This window comes from Rhinoderma darwinii, chromosome 1, assembly GCF_050947455.1.
Source record: "Rhinoderma darwinii isolate aRhiDar2 chromosome 1, aRhiDar2.hap1, whole genome shotgun sequence".
In the NCBI taxonomy this organism is placed as follows: Eukaryota; Metazoa; Chordata; class Amphibia; order Anura; family Rhinodermatidae; genus Rhinoderma; species Rhinoderma darwinii.
Genome location: NC_134687.1, coordinates 667,228,702 through 667,249,978, shown reverse-complemented (window position 1 = coordinate 667,249,978; position 21,277 = coordinate 667,228,702). Strand labels below are relative to the sequence as shown.

At 49.7% G+C, this 21,277-nt stretch overlaps 1 protein-coding gene across 1 annotated transcript in view; it reads left to right on the top strand.

Moving 5' to 3' along the window:
* Window positions 1-21,277, top strand: part of LOC142664852 (uncharacterized) — a 60,608-nt gene that overhangs the window by 15,292 nt on the left and 24,039 nt on the right. Inside the window, exons 2-8 of the mRNA XM_075844249.1 lie at window positions 12,098-12,252; window positions 13,396-13,575; window positions 13,658-13,781; window positions 18,861-18,958; window positions 19,046-19,124; window positions 19,242-19,339; window positions 19,424-19,544. Of these exons, the coding sequence (XP_075700364.1) occupies window positions 12,130-12,252; window positions 13,396-13,575; window positions 13,658-13,781; window positions 18,861-18,958; window positions 19,046-19,124; window positions 19,242-19,339; window positions 19,424-19,544 (823 nt within the window). The 5' untranslated portion in view covers window positions 12,098-12,129. The remainder of the gene's footprint in view (window positions 1-12,097; window positions 12,253-13,395; window positions 13,576-13,657; window positions 13,782-18,860; window positions 18,959-19,045; window positions 19,125-19,241; window positions 19,340-19,423; window positions 19,545-21,277) is intronic.

Genomic DNA, 21,277 nt, shown 5'->3' with positions numbered 1-21,277 from the left:
GAGGAGAGAGGCTGCCGGTGACGTGACACGTGTTATATGTGAGGAGAGAGGCTGCCGGTGACGTGTTATATGTGAGGAGAGAGGCTGCCGGTGACATGTTATATGTGAGGAGAGAGGCTGCCGGTGACGTGACACGTGTTATATGTGAGGAGAGAGGCTGCCGGTGACGTGTTATATGTGAGGAGAGAGGCTGCCGGTGACGTGTTATATGTGAGGAGAGAGGCTGCCGGTGACATGTTATATGTGAGGAGAGAGGCTGCCGGTGACATGTTATATGTGAGGAGAGAGGCTGCCGGTGACGTGTTAAATGTGAGGAGAGAGGCTGCCGGTGACGTGACACGGGTTATATGTGAGGAGAGAGGCTGCCGGTGACATGTTATATGTGAGGAGAGAGGCTGCCGGTGACGTGTTATATGTGAGGAGAGAGGCTGCCGGTGACATGACACGTGTTATATGTGAAGAGAGGCTGCCGGTGACATGTTATATGTGAGGAGAGAGGCTGCCGGTGACATGACACGGGTTATATGTGTGGAGAGAGGCTGCCGGTGACGTGTTATATGTGAGGAGAGAGGCTGCCGGTGACATGTTATATGTGAGGAGAGAGGCTGCCGGTGACATGTTATATGTGAGGAGAGAGGCTGCCGGTGACGTGTTATATGTGAGGAGAGAGGCTGCCGGTGACATGACACGTGTTATATGTGAAGAGAGGCTGCCGGTGACATGTTATTTGTGAGGAGAGAGGCTGCCGGTGACGTGTTATATGTGAGGAGAGAGGCTGCCGGTGACGTGTTATATGTGAGGAGAGAGGCTGCCGGTGACGTGTTATATGTGAGGAGAGAGGCTGCCGGTGACGTGTTATATGTGAGGAGAGAGGCTGCCGGTGACGTGTTATATGTGAGGAGAGAGGCTGCCGGTGACATGTTATATGTGAGGTGAGAGACTGCCGGTGACATGACACGTGTTATATGTGAGGAGAGAGGCCGCCGGTGACGTGTTATATGTGAGGAGAGAGGCTGCCGGTGACATGTTATATGTGAGGAGAGAGGCTGCCGGTGACGTGTTATATGTGAGGAGAGAGGCTGCCGGTGACGTGTTAAATGTGAGGAGAGAGGCTGCCGGTGACGTGACACGTGTTATATGTGAGGAGAGAGGCTGCCGGTGACGTGTTATATGTGAGGAGAGAGGCTGCCGGTGACATGTTATATGTGAGGAGAGAGGCTGCCGGTGACGTGTTAAATGTGAGGAGAGAGGCTGCCGGTGACGTGACACGGGTTATATGTGAGGAGAGAGGCTGCCGGTGACATGTTATATCTGAGGAGAGAGGCTGCCGGTGACGTGTTATATGTGAGGAGAGAGGCTGCCGGTGACATGACACGTGTTATATGTGAAGAGAGGCTGCCGGTGACATGTTATATGTGAGGAGAGAGGCTGCCGGTGACGTGTTATATGTGAGGAGAGAGGCTGCCGGTGACGTGTTATCTGTGAGGAGAGAGGCTGCCGGTGACACGCGTTATATGTGAGGAGAGAGGCTTCCGGTGACACGCGTTATATGTGAGGAGAGAGGCTGCCGGTGACGTGTTATATGTGAGGAGAGAGGCTGCCGGTGACGTGTTATATGTGAGGAGAGAGGCTGCCGGTGACGTGTTATATGTGAGGAGAGAGGCTGCCGGTGACGTGACACGTGTTATATGTGAGGAGAGAGGCTGCCGGTGACGTGTTATATGTGAGGAGAGAGGCTGCCGGTGACATGTTATATGTGAGGAGAGAGGCTGCCGGTGACGTGTTATATGTGAGGAGAGAGGCTGCCGGTGACGTGTTATATGTGAGGAGAGAGGCTGCCGGTGACATGTTATATGTGAGGAGAGAGGCTGCCGGTGACATGACACGGGTTATATGTGTGGAGAGAGGCTGCCGGTGACGTGTTATATGTGAGGAGAGAGGCTGCCGGTGACGTGACACGTGTTATATGTGAGGAGAGAGGCTGGCGGTGGCATGTTATATGTGAGGAGAGAGGCTGGCGGTGGCATGTTATATGTGAGGAGAGAGGCTGCCGGTGACATGACACGGGTTATATGTGAGGAGAGAGGCTGCCGGTGACGTGTTATATGTGAGGAGAGAGGCTGCCGGTGACATGTTATATGTGAGGAGAGAGGCTGCCGGTGACGTGTTATATGTGAGGAGAGAGGCTGCCGGTGACGCGTTATATGTGAGGAGAGAGGCTGCCGGTGACGCGTTATATGTGAGGAGAGAGGCTGCCGGTGACGCGTTATATGTGAGGAGAGAGGCTGCCGGTGACGCGTTATATGTGAGGAGAGAGGCTGCCGGTGACGTGTTATATGTGAGGAGAGAGGCTGCCGGTGACGTGTTATATGTGAGGGGAGAGGCTGCCGGTGACATGTTATATGTGAGGTGAGAGGCTGCCGGTGACGTGTTATATGTGAGGAGAGAGGCTGCCGGTGACGTGATACGTGTTATATGTGAGGAGAGAGGCTGCCGGTGGCATGTTATATGTGAGGAGAGAGGCTGCCGGTGACGTGTTATATGTGAGGAGAGAGGCTGCCGGTGACGTGTTATATGTGAGGAGAGAGGCTGCCGGTGACGTGTTATATGTGAGGAGAGAGGCTGCCGGTGACATGTTATATGTGAGGTGAGAGGCTGCCGGTGACATGTTATATGTGAGGAGAGAGGCTGCCGGTGACGTGTTGTATGTGAGGAGAGAGGCTGCCGGTGACGTGTTATATGTGAGGAGAGAGGCTGCCGGTGACATGTTATATGTGAGGAGAAAGGCTGCCGGTGACGTGTTAAATGTGAGGAGAGAGGCTGCCGGTGACGTGTTAAATGTGAGGAGAGAGGCTGCCGGTGACGTGACACGTGTTATATGTGAGGAGAGAGGCCGCCGGTGACATGTTATATGTGAGGAGAGAGGCTGCCGGTGACATGACACGTGTTATATGTCAGGAGAGAGGCTGCCGGTGACATGTTATATGTGAGGAGAGAGGCTGCCGGTGACATGTTATATGTGAGGAGAGAGGCTGCCGGTGACGTGATACGTGTTATATGTGAGGAGAGAGGCTGCCGGTGGCATGTTATATGTGAGGAGAGAGGCTGCCGGTGACATATTATATGTGAGGAGAGAGGCTGCCGGTGACGTGTTATATGTGAGGAGAGAGGCTGCCGGTGACATGTTATATGTGAGGTGAGAGGCTGCCGGTGACATGACACGTGTTATATGTGAGGAGAGAGGCTGCCGGTGACAGGTTATATGTGAGGTGAGTGGCTGCCGGTGACATGTTATATGTGAGGAGAGAGGCTGCCGGTGACGTGTTATATGTGAGGAGAGAGGCTGCCGGTGACATGTTATATGTGAGGAGAGAGGCTGCCGGTGACGTGTTATATGTGAGGAGAGAGGCTGCCGGTGACGTGTTATATGTGAGGAGAGAGGCTGCCGGTGACGTGTTATATGTGAGGAGAGAGGCTGCCGGTGACGTGTTATATGTGAGGAGAGAGGCTGCCGGTGACGTGTTATATGTGAGGAGAGAGGCTGCCGGTGACGTGTTATATGTGAGGAGAGAGGCTGCCGGTGACGTGTTTATATGTGAGGAGAGGGGCTGCCGGTGACGTGTTATATGTGAGGAGAGAGGCTGCCGGTGACGTGTTATATGTGAGGAGAGAGGCTGCCGGTGACTTGACACGTGTTACATGTGAGGAGAGAGGCTGCCGGTGACGTGTTACATGTGAGGAGAGAGGCTGCCGGTGACGTGTTACATGTGAGGAGAGAGGCTGCCGGTGACGTGTTATATGTGAGGAGAGAGGCTGCCGGTGACGTGTTATATGGGAGGAGAGAGGCTGCCGGTGACGTGTTATATGTGAGGAGAGAGGCTGCCGGTGACATGTTATATGTGAGGAGAGAGGCTGCCGGTGACATGTTATATGTGAGGAGAGAGGCCGCCGGTAATATGTTGTATGTGAGGAGAGAGGTTGCTGGTGACGTGTTATTTGTGAGGAGAGAGGCTGCCGGTGACGTGTTATATGTGAGGAGAGAGGCTGCCGGTGACGTGTTATATGTGAGGAGAGAGGCTGCTGGTGACGTCTTATATGTGAGGAGAGAGGCTGCCGGTGACATGTTATATGTGAGGAGAGAGGCTGCCGGTGACATGTTATATGTGAGGAGAGAGGCTGCCGGTGACATGTTATATGTGAGGAGAGAGGCTGCCGGTGACGTGTTATATGTGAGGAGAGAGGCTGCCGGTGACGTGTTACATGTGAGGAGAGAGGCTGCCAGTGACGTGTTATATGTGAGGAGAGAGGCTGCCGGTGACGTGTTATATGGGAGGAGAGAGGCTGCCGGTGACGTGTTATATGGGAGGAGAGAGGCTGCCGGTGACGTGTTATATGTGAGGAGAGAGGCTGCCGGTGACATGACACGTGTTACATGTGAGGAGAGAGGCTGCCGGTGACGTGTTATATGTGAGGAGAGAGGCTGCCGGTGACATGTTATATGTGAGGAGAGAGGCCGCCGGTAATATGTTATATGTGAGGAGAGAGGTTGCTGGTGACGTGTTATATGTGAGGAGAGAGGCTGCCGGTGACGTGTTATATGTGAGGAGAGAGGTTGCTGGTGACGTGTTATATGTGAGGAGAGAGGCTGCCGGTGACGTGTTATATGTGAGGAGAGAGGCTGCTGGTGACGTCTTATATGTGAGGAGAGAGGCTGCCGGTGACGTGACACGTGTTATATGTGAGGAGAGAGGGACATTATACTGTGTGGTGTCATCTGCCACGTCCGGAGGAACTCGCCACGTCTGGCGCAACCTGCCACACCGGTGTCATCCCCCTGCGCCCTTCTCATCTGTACCTGAGCTGCGGCCACTGACTGGACTATCCAGTTACACTTGTGAGGGACTTTGTATTCTGGGGTTCCTTCTGTTTGGCCTGCTGCCTCCCCGCTACGGCGGTACGGCCTAGTGGGTCCACTAACCCTCTAAGTCATAAAACGCTCAGGCCATTGACCCCACTGGTCAACCTGAGACCTTGATGACACAAGCCATGCTGACAGAGATGGAGGATCTCCAGTCAAGACAAGATCAGCTCCTCCTGTCGGTGAACGCCATAGCCCATCGGCTGCTTGCTCCAACCACAGTCGTCTACGCACCCGTTCCTGCTGTTCCTCCTGCTACACTTTCTGTGTACCGGTACGGATCCCCTGTGCTTCCTGCTGCTACCTCCACGCTATGACGGAGACCCGAGGTCCTTCAGGGGATTTTTGAATCCGTGCCTGATCCACTTCAGACTACATGCCAGGTCCTTCTCTTCGGATGACGTCAGGATCGCTTTCATCTTCTCTCTCCTTACTGGGAAAGCCCTGGCATGGGCTAATCCTCTGTGGGAACATCAGAGACCTGGGACTTGCAGTGCTTTTCACAGACCTTCCCCTCGATCTTTGAGGAACCCGGGAGAGTTTCTTCGGCTGCTGCATCCTTGCTGACCCTACACCAGGGAGACCTCTCCTTGGGCGAGTATGCCATTCTGTTCCCTATCCTGGCTACTGAATTGATCTGTAACAATTAGGCTTTGGTGGCCACATTTGGCAGGGACTTTCTTCAGGGATTAAAGGGAATGTGACGCTAGAAAAAAAAGTGTTTTGTTTTTTTTAGTTAAACAATTAGTGTATAGGTGATTAGACATTGTTCTAATTTTTTCATTTTTTTCACGAGTCAGGAAATATTATAAATTAGATTCTAATTTATAACATTTCCCTGTGCTGGTCACTAGATGGAGCAATTCCCAAAATTGCAGCATTGCATGTGGTAAAGCAACCACATTGCTTTATGCTGCAAAATTTGGGGAAACTCACTCGCTCTAGTGAGCTCTCAGAATCCCCCCCTCCTTTATCCTGGCTAGTGCCGGGAGAAACGAGGGGATTGAACGGTCTAACCTCCTACACTGTGTGTCGCCATTTTTTGAGCTAACACACAGTGTGGCAGGTTTACATACACTAGTAAACACACAGTAAAACACGAACATACATAGAAATAACTTACCTGCTCGAGTCTCCGCCGCTCCGTCCGCTCCGTCTGCTACCGACACTCCAAGTGCACAAGTCCGGAAGCCGCGACCGGAGGTAGTAATTTTCTGTCCGGCCGCGACTTCCGGTCTACAGGAAAATGGCGCCGTACGGCGCACAGTTCAACTTGGACTGTGTGGGAGCAGCGCATGCGCCGTTCCCACACAGACGGCGTACAGCATAGTGGATGGAACGGGCCCCGTTCGCATTCCCTATGGGACTGTGGCTGCCGTATTCCATGTCTGTATGTGTCGTTAATCGACACATACAGAAATGGAAAAAAAAAATGGCAGCCCCCGTAGGGAAGAAAAAGTTCAAAAATAAAAAAAAGTAAAACACAAACACACAAATAAATATAAAAGTTTTTTAATACAACACTAACATCAAACTGATGTAAAAAAGTTTTTTTTTTTCGTGACACTGTTGCTTTAAGGATGTGCTGGCCGTTCGCGATCTGCCATTTAACCTAGCTGATCTTATCCTACTCGCCTCCCGGGTTGACATGAGGATCCGGGAGCGTTCCCAAGAGGTTCTCTGGGAGAGAGAACTTCCTAGGCTGGATTCTACTTTCCAGCAATACTCCGCAGTCGTCCCACCAGTGGATCCGAGGTGGAGTAACTATTTTAAATTGTCTATCCAGGAGAAACAACGCAGACGCGTTTCTGGACTTCGTTTGTATTGCGGCCTAGGAGGCCATAGAGACCCCATTGCCTAGGATTTGTTGGAGAGACAACCCTAGGTGGAACGGTACCTAATAAGCCCTTCTGTTCCAATCTGACTATTCCTGTGACCCTAGTATCCGGCGAGAGGACGCATCAAGTTTCTGCCTATCTTGACTCTGGTTCTGCTGCTAACTTCATCCAGAAAGAGCTTGTGGATCATATTCAGTTGCCCAAAGTTCCCCTAGAGACGTCTTTGGCTGTTGCCTCAGTTAATGGCCTGCCTCTGCCTGATCCCATCGTTTCTAAAACCAAGCCGCTGAAGCTCCAGGTTGGAGTCCTTCGTTTTGAACTGATTTCTTTCCTTGTTTTGCCCAAGGCCATCAATCCTGTTCTGCTGGGCCCGCCTTGGCTTCGACTGCATGCCCCAATCCTGGACTGGAATTCTGCCTTGGTCGTCTGTTGCAGAGCCATCCTGTCAGTCATTGGCGGGACTGCCCCCCCCCCCCCCCCCAGTTTGGTCAGTTTGCAGATGTTTTCAGCAAAAGGGAGGCTGAGATTCTGCCTCCACATCGGATTTATGACTGCCCCATTAAACTGGTTCCTAATGCTTCTCTCCACTGTGGCCGAGTATATCCTCTCTCCTTGCCACGGTCTCTATCCATGTCTGCCGATTAAAAGGAGAATCTGGAGAGGGGTTTCATATGAAAGTCTTCCTACCCAGCCGGGGGTGGATTCCTCTTCGTTAAAAAGGACGGATGCCTTCGACCCTGCATTGAGTACCGGGGTCTCCACCAGATCACTGTCAAGAACAAATACCCGTTGTCACTTATATCCGAGCTGTTTCATTTTTTCTAACCTAGACCTGCGGGGTGCTTATAATCTAGTCCGGATTCGCCGTGGTGATGAATGGAAGACGGCATTTAACACCTGGGACGGGCACTACGAATACCTAGTGATGCCCTTCAGACTGTGTAATGCTCCCGCAGTGTTTCAGGAGTTCGTTAATGATATTTTCCGAGAACTACTCTGTCTGTGTTGTTTATCTCGATTGATATTTTGATTTTCTCCCCAGATCCAACGACTCATCGGAGGCATGTCCGTCAGGTTCTTCTACGATTAAGGGAGAATCATTTATACGCAAAGCTGGAGAAGTGCGTCTTTGAGAAGAGTTCTCTGCCCTTCCTGGGCTACATCATCTTGGATCAAGGCCTCAAGATGGATCCTGAGAAAGTGAAAGCTGTCCTGCAGTGGCCACGTCCTCAAGGTTTAAGGGCCATACAGCGGTTCCTGGGATTCGCCAATTTCTATTCCTAACTTCTAATCTCTGATGGCTCCCATCTCTACCCTTACCAAAAAGGGTGTGAACGCCAAGGTGTAGACTCCAGAGGCAGAGTCCGCATTCTTTAGCTTCAAGAGGACCTTCACTTCAGCTTCGATCCTCCATCATCCTGACGTATCTCGGCAGTTCTCACTGGAAGTGGACGCTTCCTCTGCTGCTGCAGGTGCGCTTTTGTTCCAGAGGAGCTCCAAAGGAAAGGCAGTAGTATGTGGCGACTACTCAAGACTTTTTTCCTCTGCTGAGCGCAATTACTCCATTGGAGATCGGGAGCTGCTGGCCATCAAATTGGCTCTGGAGGAGTGGAGACATCTTCTAGAAGGCGCAGCTCACCCAATCTGGATCTACACCGACCACAAGAACCTCACCTACCTTCAGTCTGCACAATAACTGAATCCTCGTCAAGCCAGGTGGTCGCTGTTCTTCACCCGTTTCCAGTTTCTGCTCCACTAATGTCGCGCGGACAAGAATGTGAGGGCCGATGCCCTGTCCAGATCATTTGAGACGGAAGACACGGTGGAGTCCCTTCAGACCATCGTAGACCCGTCCTGCATTGTCACTGCTAATCCTCTGCAGATTAGAGACATCCCTCCGGGGAGAACGTTTGTTCGGTTGGCAGACAGGAGAAGAATTCTTCGCTGGGGACACAGTACTAAACTGGCTGGGCACGCTGGTGTCCGTAAAACCCGAGACCTTATTGCTCGTCACTTCTGGTGGTCCACGCTACCTAAAGATGTTCTGGACTTTGTCTCTTATTACACGGTGTGTGCCTCTAACAAAGTTACTCACTCCAAGCCCGCCGGCCTACTTCAACCTCTGCCTGTACCCAATGCCCTTTGACAGCACATTGCGATGGACTTTGTCACAGACCTTCCCCTCTCAGCAGGATGCAACACCATCTGGGTGGTGGGGGAGTGGTTCACTAAGATGGCACATTTTATCCCACTGACCGGCCTACCTTCTGCTCCCCGACTGGCGAATCTCTTCATTCAGCACATCTTCCGCTTGCATAGCTTGCCTCTACACATTGTGTCTTACCAGGGGGGTTCAGTTTACTTCAAAGTTCTGGAGAGCCCTCTGTAATCTCCTGGACGTGAGATTGGACTTTTCCTCAGCCTATCACCCCCAGTTTAATGGGCAAGTCGAGAGGATCAACCAGATCATGGAGAATTATCTCCGCCACTTCATCTATTCACAGCACGATAACGGTACAGCTTCTACCATGGGCCGAGTTCTCATACAAGTGAGTCCACCATCTCCACTCCTTTTCACATTGTGTACAGTCAACATCCCAGAGTCCCTCTTCATGTGTCGACTTTATCTCAGGTACCCGCTGCTGACTCTGCATATGGGGACTTCCTGCAAATCTGGCAACAGACCCGGTCTTCTATTTTGCTTGCAGTCGATCGCATGAAGCGAAGAGCGGATACAAAGAGAAGAGAGCCGCCTCAGTATCTTCCGGGGACTAAAGTGTGGCTGTCCTCTCGGAACATTCGTTTGAAGGTACCCTCATACAAGTTTGCTCCCAGGTTTCTCGGACCTTTCGAGATTTTGCAATAGATAAACCCTGTCTCCTATAAGCTGTGGCTGTCTCCTACCCTCAGAATCCCCAACCCGTGGTCCTGAACCGCTACAGCAAGACTTCTGGTTCCACAGTTGCTCTCAGCGGTTCTTCTGATGTGTTCGAGGTGAGGGAGATCCTGGACTGCAATAGGGTAGGAGGAAGGACTTTCTATTTGGTGGACTTGAGAAGGTTCGGTCCTGAGGAGAGGTCCTGGGAGCCAGTAAAGAACCTCAGTGCTCCTGCTCTTATTAAAAACTTCCTCTCTCGCTCCGGCACCGAGGAGAGGGGGCGTAAGAGGGGGGATACTGTAGCGTCCATGGCCACGGGCCTCGGGTTTACTCACCTCCCGACGCCCGCATCCCAGGATCCGTGAGCGCTGGTCCCCATCTCCTTCCTAGGAGACGCCAGCGCTCACTTCCGCTCCGGTCTGCTGTGTCCCGCAGAGTGCGCGCGCACGCACGCTCGTACCCGTCCTTAAAGGGCCAGCGCACGCACATCAGGAAATCCTCATCAACTGCCATGATTTCCTGGTTTATAAGAAGGCCCCAGCCCTTCTCATCCTTGCCTGAGTGTTGTTAGTTTTCCCAGTCTGTCTTGCTAATGGTCCCTTAGTGTTTCCCGTACCAGTTGTTACCCGTGCCTTGTTACCTGTTCCTGTATCCCGTGCTGTTCCTGTGCCTATTAGAGTCGGAGTCGTGACACGTCCTGTGTCATCTGCCACGTCCGGAGGAACTCGCCACGTGTGGCGCAACCTGCCACTCCTGTGTCATCCGCCACATTTGGCGTTACCTGCTGCGCCCTTCTCCATCTGTACCTGAGCTGCGGCCACTGTCTGGACCATCTGTCTGGAGATGTGACGATAGTTCTCCACTATATATACACGGTATAAGAAGATACAAGACACATCAGTCACAGAGGGGTCAGATGTTCCATCCAGGTGATGACATCTTCTGGCTTGTCCGAGTAATGTCCTCTCATCCAGTACAGAGCGGAAGACATGAGTGAGATGTGATGATAGTTCTCCACTATATATACAGTATAAGAAGATACAAGACACATCAGTCACAGAGGGGTCAAACGTTCCATCCAGGTGATGACATCTTCCGGCTTTTCAGAGACGTGTCCTCTCATCCAGTACAGAGCGGAGGACATGAGTGAGATGTGATGATAGTTCTCCACTATATATACGATATAAGATCATACAAGACACATCAGTCACAGAGGGGTTACACGTTCTATCCAGGTTGACATTTTTCCCAGGAATATTTTTGAGCCGTTGTGCACCATCCTGTGTTTCGCAGGGTAGACTATAGAGTATGGAATTTGTTTAACCCTCAAACATTTTTTGGCCTCTTAAATTTCTGTCGTTGCTTTTGCTCTTAGAGAATAGTCGGGAAAGACTCGCACATCGTGCTTGGCATGCCTCTGATGGCCTTGTTTCCCTGTGAATTCCAATAGTGTGTCTCTATCCTTTATAGTTGAGCATCTTAGCTGTGAAAGTGCGTGGAGGTGCACCAGGTGAAGGGGCCCGAGATGAGATGCGATGAGCACGTTCCACACAAAACATAGGAGAAAAGGCATTCTGCCCAAAGGCCAACTTAAACCAACCCTCCTTCCCTGTAGCAGGCCGTCAGGTGGACCAGCTGCGTCAGCCGACGCCACAAAGTAGTCGCTTTCTCTCTTCTTTTTCCCCTTCTATTTTGAGGGAGAAAAAAAAATCATAATAAAAAATTCACTAATGACACTGGTTTGTGCCTAATTTCACTGATTAAATTTGTTATTGGCATAAATTTTGACGTCCAATGTCACTTACTAGATCAGGGAGAGGACCTTTTTTTTTTCACCACAGTTGTAGAGCGGTATTTTCATCACATTTTATAACATATTAACAGGATATTCCATAAATGTCTGATAGATGCAGGTCCCTCCTATGGGAACCACCCCTATGTAGAGAAGAGAAGTCCCTGACCCGCCTGGTGAGATGGCCACGCTCGTCTGTTTACATTACACACCTAGAAGTGAATAGAACAAGTCATACATGTGTGACCACCTCTTTTTTCATTCTCTGTCTGGATCATTCACCAGCAGCCCCCGCGTCCACCTACGCACGGGTCCCCCCCCCCCTCGTCCACATAGGTACGGGTCCCCCCCCCCCCTCGTCCACATAGGTACGGGTCCCCCCCCTCGTCCACATAGGTACGGGTCCCCCTCGTCCACATAGGTACGGGTCCCCCTCGTCCACATAGGTACGGGTCCCCCCCCCCTCGTCCACATAGGTACCGGTCACCCCTTTGGGACCCGTACCTATCATCAATCAGACATTTATGATATATTCTGTAGATAATTGTCTGTACTGGTCATGCCCCTTCCATGTGGTGGAGGCTCGGAGAACCGGTTTCTCTCAATAAGTGAGGTTCTGTATTTCACACATGATGTCGTCCCCTGAATGATTCTCTCCTCTTCTCATAAAGACGCCTGCAGTACTACAACCTCCAGTGGATCCATGTTCTCATCCAGAACGTTCCTTCTCCTGAATGACCCACCAATGATGGACAAGGACAGCAATGAGGTGACCACAAGAATATTAAACTTCACCCTGGAGATCATCTACCTGCTGAGCGGAGAGGTAAGCGTTTCTATATTTCTATGTTCTTTATTGTATTATGTAACAAGTCACACATAAGAGGAAGAAGCCAGTGTCCTGTATACCATCTACGAGACCTTCCAAGTGACGGGAAGAAGTGAAGATCAGCCAGCAATATGGTCCGTTATGTGTCATGGTAATAGTAATGTAGGGTAATGAGAATAGTAAGTAGTCACGTTGTAACCAGGAGGAGAAGGAGCACAGGGACCAGGAGGAGAAGGAGCACAGGGACCAGGAGGAGAAGGAGCACAGGGACCAGGAGGAGAAGGCCCACAGGGACCAGGAGGAGAAGGACCGCAGGGACCAGGAGGAGAAGGACCGCAGGGACCAGGAGGAGAAGGACCGCAGGGACCAGGAGGAGAAGGACCGCAGGGACCAGGAGGAGAAGGACCGCAGGGACCAGGAGGAGAAGGACCGCAGGGACCAGGAGAATCACATGGCCGGAGTCTGTCCTGAGATGAGGATTTCTACCACTAGTCTGACATCTATATAGAAACACAGAAGATGGCGGCAGGAGGAGAATCACATGACTGGAGTCTGTCCTGGAGATGAGGATTTCTACCACTAGGCTGACCTCTATATAGAAACATAGAAGATGACGGCAGGAACCAGGAGAATCACATGGCCGGAGTCTGTCCTGGAGATGAGGATTTCTACCACTAGTCTGACATCTATATAGAAACACAGAAGATGGCGGCAGGAGGAGAATCACATGGCCGGAGTCTGTCCTGGAGATGAGGATTTCTACCACTAGTCAGACCTCTATATAGAAACATAGAAGATGACGGCAGGAGGAGAATCACATGGCCGGAGTCTGTCCTGGAGATGAGGATTTCTACCACTAGTCTGACCTCTATATAGACACATAGAAGATGACGGCAGGAGGAGAATCACATGGTCCATCTAGTTGACATTTATATTATTTCCTTCTTAAATTTCTCTTAGGATAGATCTAGGATTACACCGGGCAAGTTTCTGGTCTTCCCCCCACATTAATGTCAGATTGTTCCCTCGTGTTCTTGTGTTGTAGTTTCTTTCCTCCTGTAACATATGGAAACCTTTATCACGTCCCATTTTCCTTTTTAAGGTTCTCTCTTTCTTACTTTCTTTTTTCCCCATACACAGGAATACACAATAGTGAAGAAAACATGGGGTGACTGTGTGGCCCCCAGCAGTCATGAGTCAGGAGGGCGGAGCCGGAGCCCCATCACAGAGCCCCCTCCTCACTCCCGGATACATGAGAAGAACAATATGCAGAAGATCCTAGAACTTCTCCACAAGATGACTGAGCTGCTGACTGGAGAGGTGACACTGCTGGGAATGCTGGGAAATTATACAGTATCAGCACTGGAGGAGTCTGGGTAATGACTATCATTGTGTGTGTCAGGTTCCTATAAGGAGTCAGGACGTCGCTGTCTATTTCTCCATGGAGGAGTGGGAGTATGTAGAAGAACACAAGGCTCTGTACAAGGAGGTCATGATGGAGGACCACCGGCCCCTCACATCGCAAGGTAAAACAATATATAATATCTGTCATTTCAGGTGACATCTCAGAATAATCTACTATGTGTGTGTACATGAGTAATAACACTATTTCTGGCCGTTGTATGACTTCTGTAATTCATTTATCAGTTTTCTCCTCTGCAGGCTCTATATCTAATTGTCATTTGTCCTTGATCTCAAGAGGGGGCGCTCACTTGCTGCTATGATCTCTCCCTTACACAGCACATACATGGAAAGGGAGATCCTGCTCCTGTATCTCTCAATAGCAGACCCTCAGAAGCAAAACCGCATGGAAGGCATTATACAGCAGTGATGAGCAGTGTAGCTGTGACTCCCAGCACTGGGGTGAGAGAGAATACTTACTGGAAGCAGCATGAAGGACATTATACAGCAGTGATGAGCAGTGTAGCTGTGACTCTCAGCAGGGGGGTGAGAGAGAACACTTAGTGGAAGCAGCATGGAGGACATTCTACAGCAGTGATGAGCAGTGTAGCTGTGACTCCCAGCACTGGGGTGAGAGAGCACTTACTGGAAGCAGCATAGAGGACATTATACAGCAGTACTGAGCAGAGTAGCTGTTACTCCCATCACGGGTGAGAGAGATCACTTACTGGAAGTAGCATGAAGGACATTATACAGCAGTGATGAGCAGTGTAGCTGTGACTCCCAGCACTGGGGTGACTCCTAGCACTGGGGTGAGAGAGAACACTTACTGGAAACAGCATGGAGGACATTATACAGCAGTGATGAGCAGTGTAGCTGTTACTCCCAGCACTGGGGTGAGAGAGCACTTACTGGAAGCAGCATAGAGGACATTATACAGCAGTACTGAGCAGAGTAGCTGTTACTCCCATCACTTGGGTGAGAGAGATCACTTACTGGAAGTAGCATGAAGGACATTATACAGCAGTGATGAGCAGTGTAGCTGTGACTCCCAGCCCTGGGATGAGAGAGAACACTTACTGGAAGCAGCATGGAGGACATTATACAGCAGTACTGAGCAGTGTAGCTGTGACTCCCAGCACTGGGGTGAGAGAGCACTTACTGGAAGCAGCATGGAGGACATTATACAGCAGTGATGAGCAGTGTAGCTATGACTCCCAGCACTGGGGTGAGAACACTTACTGGAAGCAGCACGAAGGACATTATACAGCAGTGAAGAGCAGTGTAGCTGTGTCTTCCAGCACTGGGGTGAGATAGCAGTTACTGGAAGCAGCATGGAAGACATTATACAGCAATGATGAGCAGTGTAGCTGTGTCTCCCAACACTGAGGTGAGAGAGTGCACTTACTGGAAGGAGCATGGATGACATTATACAGCAGTGTAGCTGTAACTCCCAGCACTGGGATGAGAGAGAACACTTACTGGAAGCAGCATGGAGGACATTATACAGCAGTGATGAGCAGTGTAGCTGTGACTCCCAGCACTGGGGTATGAGAGCACTTACTGGAAGCAGCATGGAGGACATTATACAGCAGTCATGAGCAGTGTAGCTGTGACTCCGAGCACTGGGGTGAGAGAGAGCACTTACTGGAAGCAGCATGGAGGACATTATACTTTAGTTATGAGCAGTGTAGCTGCGACTCCCAGCACTGGGGTGAGAGAGAGCACTTACTGGAAGCAGCATGGAGGACATTATACAGCAGTGATGAGCAGTGTAGCTGTGACTCCCAGCACTGGGGGGAGAGAGAACACTTACTGGAAGCAGCATGGAGGACATTTGTAATGACGGGGAAGGGAGACCGACAGGTGAGCCCTAATCTACCCGCCACTCAGTCCCTGCCTACTTGCAATGGCCCGTCCTAGGCGACGGCGTACAACTGGGCGACGGTCCCTACGCTCAATAAGTGCACGACAGACAAACAGACATGGGTACACAGAAGCTAAGGGAAATGTGGCAGTTGCCCACGGCAACACCGTGAGCAACAAGAGAAGTGAACGAGCCGAGTCAAAGCAGGAGTGTACGAGGTACCAAACGCAGAGCAGGAGAGTAGTCGGTAAGCCAGGGTCAATATGAAGCAGGGACAAATAGTTCAAGCAGCAGCAGCAGAGCCAGGAAACAGGAGAATCACAGGCAAAGGAGGAGCAGGAAGTGAAGGTATAAATAGACAGAGGGCGGGAGCTAGCTCCGTCTGGCCAGGCTGTGATAGGCTCTCCCACTCCTCAGCCTCCCATCCTGATTGGTAGAAGGAGGGGTCACTCGATCAGACTTAGGAGCAGGTGCAGACTGACTAACCACGGGCGTCGACACAGAAGCTGTGTCTGGCAGATCCTTTACAACATTATACAGCAGTGATGAGCAGTGTAGCTGTGACAACCAGCACTGGGGTGAGAGAGAACTCTTACTGGAAGCAGCATGGAGGACATTATACAGCAGAGATGAGCAGTGTAGCTGTCACTCCCAGTACTGGGGTGAGAGAGAACACTTACTGGCAGCAGCATGGAGGACATTATACAGCAGTGATTAGCAGTGTAGCTGTGACTTCCAGCACTGGGGTGAGAGAGAGCAGTTACTGGAAGTAGCATGTTTGACATTATACAGCAGGGATGAGCAGTGTAGCTGTGACTCCCAGCACTGGGGTGAGCGAGAGAGCACTTACTGGAAGCAGCATGGAGGACATTATACAGCAGTCATGAGCAGTGTAGTTGTGACTCCCAGCACTGGGGTGAGAGAGAGCACTTACTGGAAGCAACATGGAGGACATTATACAGCAGTAATGAGCAGTGTAGCTGTGACTTCCAGCACTGGGGTGAGAGAGCAGTTACTGCAAGCCGCATGGAGGACATTATACAGCAGTGATGAGCAGTGTAGCTGTGACTTCCAGCACTGGGGTGAGAGAGCAGTTACTGCAAGCAGCATGGAGGACATCATACAGCAGTAATGAGCAGTGTAGCTGTGACTCCCAGCACTGGGGTGAGAGAGAGCACTTACTGGAAGCAGCATGAAGGACATTATACAGCAATTCCGTACAATGTATTAACGTTTCTACGCCAGTTTTCTGGTGTAGAAAAGTCTCACCAGGGCCAATAAAATTTTACATTTCGACTTTTGGCCTATTTACGCCTCCATTATGGGTACGGTGAAAATCTACGCCATCTCCTAGCTGATGTTGATTTCACTCTACAGGGCGCAGCAAAGCAGAGGCCGCTGTTGAGCACCTACCTTCCCCCGCGCCCCTCCATTGTAAAATTTGAGTAAAAATGATACTTCTCAGCTCCTCTTCTACCTTTCGGCTCCCTCATCGCTCCAGTGCTGTTCATATAACGTAATGACACTAGGCAGCGCCGTTGCACTGATGACCTTATCAGGTCCTGACGCTGCCCTGCACCAGGACCTTGTACGACCAGCGCTACAATGGTAACGGAGTCTGAGGGAAGAGGAGCGGAGAAGTGAATGTTTGTTTTTTATGGGCAACGGGCGCGGATTGGACGATGCTCGGCCACGGTTGTTGCGTCACAATTGTGTATGAAACGGTAGTCTTAATAAATTCCCCTCTGTATGTTGTATGGATTATTGGCAGTTTTGTTAACGGTCTCAGGACTGGAAACTGTGTATTTTTTGCTCTTTGTTTGTATCGGAGGATTGTGAGTAGTGTCCTCAGTACCAGGTGTCTGTAGAGAAAGCATGTGTGGATTGCAGGTCTAGTCATCCTTGTGTCAACAGATCCTGCCTGAAAATCAGTCCGATCCCGCAGATATTTGGGGTGCTCGCGTACCTTTATGGAAAGTTTATAGAGATCTAGGACTTTTTGTAACTTTTGCTATAGCTGAAGATATTAATCTGTATTTTACCAAGCTCTCTCTCTGACTTCTCGTTAGTCTGGGCGAAATACTTCATAATTGATCATACGTAAGAAGTTCTCACTGAGCAGTATTTCTTAACCCTTTATAAAAGACGGGTCCTCTCTGACCTCTATATATACAAGACCTTGTTTCCAAGGCTCAAAACGCGCAATCTCCAACTAAGAACAGACCAGGGAAGACCAGCTTCTGAGACTTGCGGAGCCTCACATCTTGTCCCGGTCTGGGGGTCCATCCGATGGGATCGGATAATGTAAATGCAGATTACCTGATCCGATAACCAAAGGTCTTCAACCAGATATCTCGCCTTTAGGACACCAGGTCAAACAAAAAATGGCACGATTCTTTTTCCTGAATCCCGAGGATTTTCCAACCGTGGTGGACACATCTTCTTAGTCTTGGAGGTTACAGTGAAGCTATCCCAGACCCTGTTAGAGGTCTCTTCACCTCACATCTTGGAATTTGAGCGGCAGGTCTTGAGTAGAAAGGGATTGTCAGGTGATTTCTACTAGGTAGCAGAAAGAAGGTGACATCACACATTTACACATTTTACAGCGTTCGAGCCAAAGAGCTAATATCTAAAGCCCAGTAGTATTGAAGTACAAGTCTTGCTTCAGAGGAGGCTGGGGGTGTCCCATCTATAAAGTGACCTCAGAGGTTCCTGTTCCTTGTCCAGAATGGAGACAGGTTCTCTCTCTTATGTTGATGTCATGGGCTCCCGGAAAACCAATCACTGATAAATGTAATCCTATATAGTTGTTTTTTTTCTCCCATTCACCGTAACCGGCACCTCCGAAGAGAGGAATTGTCTTCCCAGGGAAAGGACACGTAGGGGTTTACAAATATAGAGCTTTCTCCAACACCTCAGTGATCTCCCATCCCTGGTGAATGTAGAGCAAACTTGGAGTAGTTCTCCTTACTACGGGTACTTTGTCGATCTGATAAAAGACGAGAATCTCGACCGTGGGTTGTCGCATTGTGTAGAATTCCCTTATAAGGTATTTGTCAATAGGTTTTCCACACCAGACGACCCTTATAAATACATAAATGTGTGAGTCTCCTCCACCTGCTGAAAATGGATTCACCCGAGTAATGAAAGTGGAGTCTCTGTATCCCTCCTAGTGTTTCACTGTGGGTCTGACACATTAGCTCGGTGTTTTATCAGAAAGTCGGTGAGGAGACATCATTGTTATGTAGGTCCTGATAAATAAACCTATGAGAGACGTGTCTGATCTATACACGGATATACAGTAGTAATGTATTCTCTCCCTGTGTGTTTCCTACAGATGAATCCAGTAGGAGAAATCCGCCAGAGAGATGTCCCCGTCCTCTGTATTCCCAGGACTGTCCAGAGGAATATTACAATGTTCCCGATAATCATCCGGTAGATGGCGCTAAAGTCTCACCAAAATATGACCATAAAATAATTGTACCAAAAACCAATTTGTATATTTTTTTCTTGTCTGTTTAGGGGGAAAATCTGATTGATAATAAGGTTGAAGTTAAAGATGAAGTAGAAGAAGAGACGGATTTAAGGGCTGATCAGCCGTGTAAGGAGGGGGAAGATATTTATTGGTTAACAGGTTGTGAGGGTCACCCAGATACTACATCCATCATCTGATCATCACATGTAAACAATCCATTCCATCACTGTGTGTTTCCTACAGATGGATCCAGTAGGAGAAATCCACCAGAGAGATGTCCCCATCCTCTGTATTCCCAGGACTGTCCAGAGGAATATTACAATGTTCCCGATAATCATCCGGTAGATGGCGCTAAAGTCTCACCAAAATATGACCATAAAATAATTGTACCAAAAACCAATTTACTTATTATGTTTTCTGTTTAGGGGGAAAATCTGATTGATATTAAGGTTGAAGTTGTAGATGAAGCAGGTGAAGAGTGGATGAGGGGCGATGAACCGTGTATGAGTGACGTGAAGGAGGAAATTCCAGGAGATGTTACCACGGGTAAGTGATAATGGATGTATAAAGTGACTTCAGAGGTTAGACAATCTCTACTTGTTAGAAGGGTCCTGTGACAATAAGCCGATCACAAAGTGATCAGCTGAAATCTGGTGAATCCTGGCTGCAAGTGTTCAGTTTCGCAGCAGTTCTACCACAGGAGAAAAGATGTATTACACAAGTGTCCATTCAAATCAATAAGTTGTCTCTGTAATTCAGGACTGGATAGGTCCTCCAGAGAGAGAGAGGGACGCTCTATGTAATCATTCTCTACTGTGATCCTGAGCAGAGGACCCCCCTCTAATAACTCATAATTCCCTAATAGGGTGTATAAAACTGGGTTTTCTTTACTGGACAGATTCAACCTTCGTGCTACATTAAATAACCCATCAGGTAAAGTTGTGTTATACGTGGTGCAGGAGTTGTGAATGCACATTCTCTCCAGGATGGTCGATGAATTCTGTCAGCCGAGCGCTATACTCCGCTACCTCTGGCAGTCCCATCGAGGATTAATGGAGCAGCAGAACATACGCCTGACCACTACTCCATACATTTAGGGGACTCTGGACCCCCATTCACATGATTGGTCGGTGTTCCAGCAGCGAGACACCGAGCAATTAAACACTTATGTGTTAGACCGATGGGGGTCCCAATGCTGATGGTTTTTACTGACCACTGATGGCTTAACAGGGCCATGTATGTAGTAATGCCTGTTATACCTTAGTTATGTCTTAACAGACCGCTGTGAGTTTTATAAAACTACATTACTGTAAACTAACATTTTTGTGTCAGTAAGGAACATTTATAAACAGATTAAAAATACAGTAAAACCTCCCCAGAAGAGTACACTTTTGAGACCCAATTCTTCTGTTCCAGATTATTATTTTTTTCACCACATTATAATTTATTGTAAATTCCCTCTATAAGCAGACTCCGATCTGGTATTGTTTACGGGCTGCGGGTGTGTGGCATTGTTTACAGGCTGCGGGTGTGTGGCATTGTTTATAGGCTGTTTACAGGCTGCGGTTGTGTGGCACTGTTTACAGGCTGCGGGTGTGTGCCACTGTTTACAGGCTGCGGGTGTGTGCCACTGTTTACAGGCTGCGGTTGTGTGGCACTGTTTACAGGCTGCGGGTGTGTGGCACTGTTTACAGGCTGCGGGTGTGTGGCACTGTTTACAGGCTGCGGGTGTGTGGCACTGTTTACAGGCTGCGGGTGTGTGGCACTGTTTACAGGCTGCGGGTGTGTGGCACGGTGTACAGGCTGCGGGTGTGTGGCACGGTGTACAGGCTGCGGGTGTGTGGCACTGTTTACAGGCTGCGGGTGTGTGGCACTGTTTACAGGCTGTGTGTGTGGCACTGTTTACAGGCTGTGTGTGTGGCACTGTTTACAGGCTGTGTGTGTGGCACTGTTTACAGGCTGTGTGTGTGGAACTATATACAGGCTGCGTGTGTGTGGCACTATATACAGGCTGCGTGTGTGTGGCACTATTTACAGGCTGCGTGTGTGTCACACTATATACAGGCTGCGTGTGTGTGGCACTATTTACAGGCTGTGTGTGTGGCAATATTTACAGGCTGTGTGTGTGGCACTATTTACAGGCTGTGTGTGTGTGGCACTATTTACAGGCTGTGTGTGGCACTATTTACAGGGTGTGTGTGTGTGTGTGTGTGTGTGTGTGTGTGTGGCACTATTTACAGGCTGCGGGTGTGTGGCACTGTTTACAGGCTGTGTGTGTG